The sequence below is a fragment of the Cicer arietinum genome, chromosome 7, assembly GCF_000331145.2.
Source record: "Cicer arietinum cultivar CDC Frontier isolate Library 1 chromosome 7, Cicar.CDCFrontier_v2.0, whole genome shotgun sequence".
NCBI lineage: Eukaryota > Viridiplantae > Streptophyta > Magnoliopsida > Fabales > Fabaceae > Cicer > Cicer arietinum.
The window spans coordinates 55,526,431-55,530,637 of NC_021166.2; the positions used below are offsets into that span (position 1 = coordinate 55,526,431).

General features: G+C 29.8%; 1 protein-coding gene across 1 annotated transcript; it reads right to left on the reverse strand.

Annotated features, from left to right (window-relative positions):
• Positions 1 to 1,784: 1,784 nt before the first annotated feature.
• NAC69 (NAC domain-containing protein) lies at positions 1,785 to 3,756 on the reverse strand. Its single transcript, XM_004514872.4, has 3 exons — positions 3,385 to 3,756; positions 2,901 to 3,175; positions 1,785 to 2,774 (listed from the first exon to the last, which is right to left on the reverse strand). The coding sequence occupies exons 1-3, from the start codon at positions 3,566 to 3,568 to the stop codon at positions 1,947 to 1,949; spliced, it is 1,287 nt and encodes a 428-aa protein (XP_004514929.1). The 5' UTR covers positions 3,569 to 3,756; the 3' UTR covers positions 1,785 to 1,946.
• Positions 3,757 to 4,207: the final 451 nt, after the last annotated feature.

Here is a 4,207-nt window from a genome sequence, read left to right on the forward strand (position 1 = left end):
ATCGCTAAACAAAGTTGAACTAAAATTTGAATTTTGATGGACAATTCACGAACCAAACTTATCAGTTGATTTTAATTCCTGTACTATAGGTCACAATTCATTTTTTTGACGGGTTCAATTTGATTTAAAGGTTCAATTTAATTTTTTTTCAACACTCATACTATTCAGTTTAGGTAAGTGTTTGGTTTTTTTTTTTTAAACACTATCCTAATATAAATTACTAGTAACAATTTGATAACATTTAGTTCGTAAAGAATAAATTGGGTTTGAAAAGGTAGTTTTAATTAAGAAATATAGAACAAGGGGCACTAAACAATGACCAGTCTTAAGAGTAGCTTGTCTTCTCTTAATATATACATATTTTGGTTATAAAAAAAAAGTTAAAAAAGATTTATTTTTTCTTTTCCTTAATCAGTTAGGCATGGGAAATATTCAACAAGGTTGATTAATAGTATATTAGTGTAAAAGAGAGAAGGAGAAAAAGAAAGTAAGTGGACCAAAATCTATACAAAACCCTTTACCTATACCTTACGTTTAAAAATTTGAAAATTAATTAATTAATATCCCTCTCCCTATTCCATAACAAGGAAAAAATGTGAAAACGAAAGATAATATGCCTTATAGTCGAAGAAGAAACATTTTATAAGACATATTTATTTGTGTTGGGCATTTTTGCGTGGAATTGAATGAAGTACAATTTATGAAAACAAAATAAAAACAAAAACTAGCTAAGCTTATGAACTACACTTTTTCCTTTTGTTGAAAAAACTAGTTTTTTACCTTCATAATAAGTGACGAAATGAATATGCAAAGCTTACGTAATTAATAGTTATTAGAGATTCTCTTTTGACTTGCTTGAAGCTAAGCAAAAGCTTTTTAAGCCATCGCTCTCTTTCTCTCTCTAACTCGTTTTTATATTGTATATTGTGTTTGTATTTTTGCATGTATTTGTATTGGGACATTTCCTCATAGCAATAGTATGTTGGTGCAACAGGACAAACCAAGCCATTAGCTATGCACCTTCCTTTAACTAACCGACAAACCACGTGATACATAGACGAATAACATGTGATAATTAGAAACATGACCTTATTATTCATCATGATATCTTAATAGGTGAAATAAAGTAAAGTTCTTATAATTGCATTTAGAAGAAAAAATAAAATAAATAGAGAATTATCAAAGAGAGTTTTGAATTCCTCTAGCTAGATATAAACCAAATAAAATAAATTAAAGATAAAAAAATGAAAGGTTAAAAAAAAATAATGGTAGACATCGTGATTAAGCAAAGACCCATGGTTGACAATGCCATCCCATCTAATAGCTTCAATTACTTCCCCCTTTTTTATAAAAAAAAAAAAAAAAAAAAAAAAAAAAAAAAAAAAAATTCCTCCTTTTTTTCTTTATGTCATTCTTGCATATTGTAATTAATTATTTCAATGAAATATATATATTATAGATAAAAATCATATGGCTAACAAAATTACTAAGACATTTTAAAATTATAGTTGACATATAGAGTATCTATTTGTTTTCTCTTAATTATCTATTTCTCTCTTCATTCTCACCGCCTCTTGCACTTGTTTTCTGTTGCTATATCCAAAGACAAAAAAAATACAATAGAATCCAAATATGTCATGTCATAAATTCAAACCAAAACTTAGAATAGTATTACCAAAAACTTAATAGTGAAGGACATACAAGTAATAAAATTTATCAACAATTAAGAAAATATATGAAAGCTCATTCAAGTAATGTGTATACACTATATAAAAACATTAATATCCCATGTAACAAATTTTGTAATAATATATATAATCCCTTTTTGACTTGAAAATAAAATAAACATGATATACATGATATCAAAGACTAATTATTTATCTATTTAACAATCCAACAAGGGAAGAAAAATAAAGAGAATTTTTATTTTATTTTATTTTACACAATTACACTGATGTGTTAGACACGTGGCATATTGGTTCAGAAGATGACAACAAGGATGAAGTTGATCGAGCAAAGTTCCAAAGGTCAATCTCACTAGTATAGTCTTGTGAGGGAGTAATGTAAGTAGAAGTAGTAGTTGAAGTTGTTGCTTTAGCATGTATTGATATTGATGAAGTTGATGATGATGATCTAAGGGTTGGAAATTGAAGATCATGATGATCATTAGTGCAATATCCAATAGTGGGGTCATTGAAACAAGCCAATTGTCTAGTAGCCTCAGTTTGTCCATTGAGTTGAGAAGCAACAAGTCTATCCAAAGCTACCCAATTAGTGAGGCCACTAACCATTTGTGTTGATGATGATGATGTCTCTAATGGATTCACCATGTTGTTATGGTTATTAGTGAATGACCCTTCATTTTCTTGAATAATTGCATGGTACCCATTATTATTGTTGTTCTCATTGTTCTCCATGCTTGTTGATTTTGGACTCTCTAAACTTGGAAGTTTCATGAACCTTTCATTATTATAATTACCACCATTCATGTTGTTGAGGTTAGTGTGGTCAAAAGGTCTTGCAAACCTTTCATAATTATTATTGCAATTTGCTTCATAATTCTCTTCTTTGCAACCTCTTCCCATTTGTCGAAGTATTTGCTCTAAAGCTCCCTCATCATCACAAGGATCATACATGAGGTGGTTTCTTCTTCCATCTCCAGAAATTGATGACCCTAATGGGCTATCTAGGGTTTTGAGATGATTCTTCTTCTTGAATATCCTACACACCACCCATCCTTCTTCTTGACCACCATCACCAATCACATTTGACACCTAAATTTTTTGGTCACGATGAAAATAGTTTAATCATATTTCTTTCAATAATTATATAGATAAGTATCATTCAGAAAATTCTTAATTAAACATTTTATCAAAACAAATGATTTATCTAACACTTACCAGATTGGTGTCGTTGGTGGTGTTATCATCTAGTCGGTATTCATGCATGATCCAATCCGACTTTTGGCCATGAGGGGCGCGACCTTTATAGAAAACCAAAGTTTTTCTCATTCCAATTCTTTTTCCATTACTATATATAACTTTGTCCCGACCGGTGGCTTTCCAGAAACCAACAGCCGTGGCGCGATTCGTTCGCGTTCCGGTTGGATACTTCTTATCTTTGTGGCTAAAGAAGTACCAATCATTTTGTGGAGTTGTACCTATTTTGCATTTCTCTATAAAAAAAAAGTTAATAATAAATTAAAACGCCCTCAAAATAAAAAACATGATAGAATATTCAACTACATCCTTAAAAAAATTCAAATATATTTTAATTTATTTATCTTCCACATGAAGATTCTATTAAATCAAAGAAGAAAGTGAATGAATAAATAAAGGAATATAGTTAGCTAGTTATATTTGTGTTGTTGACTATGTATATCACCTTGTATATCCCATGGTTCAAGCTTATTGAGATCAACATCACGAATAACATCAAGGTCGATCTTCTCATAAGAGACTTTTTTCCTTAAATAGTATTGTAAAAGCTCTTCTTCAGTTGGATGAAACCTGAATCCAGGTGGAACTTGAGATTGTCCATTAACAGATATGCTCATGTTTTCAGGCATTCAGGTATCAAACTAGCTAAGGGAGGTGTATATAGCAAGAAGATAATTAAGCTAGGTAGCTAGTGGTTCTAGATTGATAAGGGACTTAAAAAGATGAGAGAACATTTTCAAAAGAGAAAGAGGTACAGAACAAAGGAAAGGAAAGGTGAAAGATAATGAGGTGGTGTGTGTACTGGAATGAGTATGTAAAGGAAGACTATATATATGTGTTGTGGGACAGAAAGGACCATAGGATACAATAGAGAAATTATATTGTATTTTAAATAAAAAATCTGTTGAGGGTACCACAATAATGATATAGGCAGAAAAGTGGTTATGAGTGAGAGGTAAACATCTCTTTACAAACTTATTATAATGGGAGGGTTGAGTTAAATCCGATTTAAATTTTTCAAGCACAATTTATTTGAAGTTTTGTTTAGGGTGTATTTAATATGGATTTTTTTTTAAAATATTTTAAAAGTAAATTACTTTTTTAGGTAAAAAATGAATTTTATAATAAAAAAGTATAGTAAATATAATATTTTATTAAAAATTTTTATTCTTTGATTGATATATTGTGATTAGGGTAGAGTGTATTGAGGGGTGGTAGTGTAGCACTAATTTTTAGTTTGGTCTAAATCGTCTGATTGTTTGTTTGAT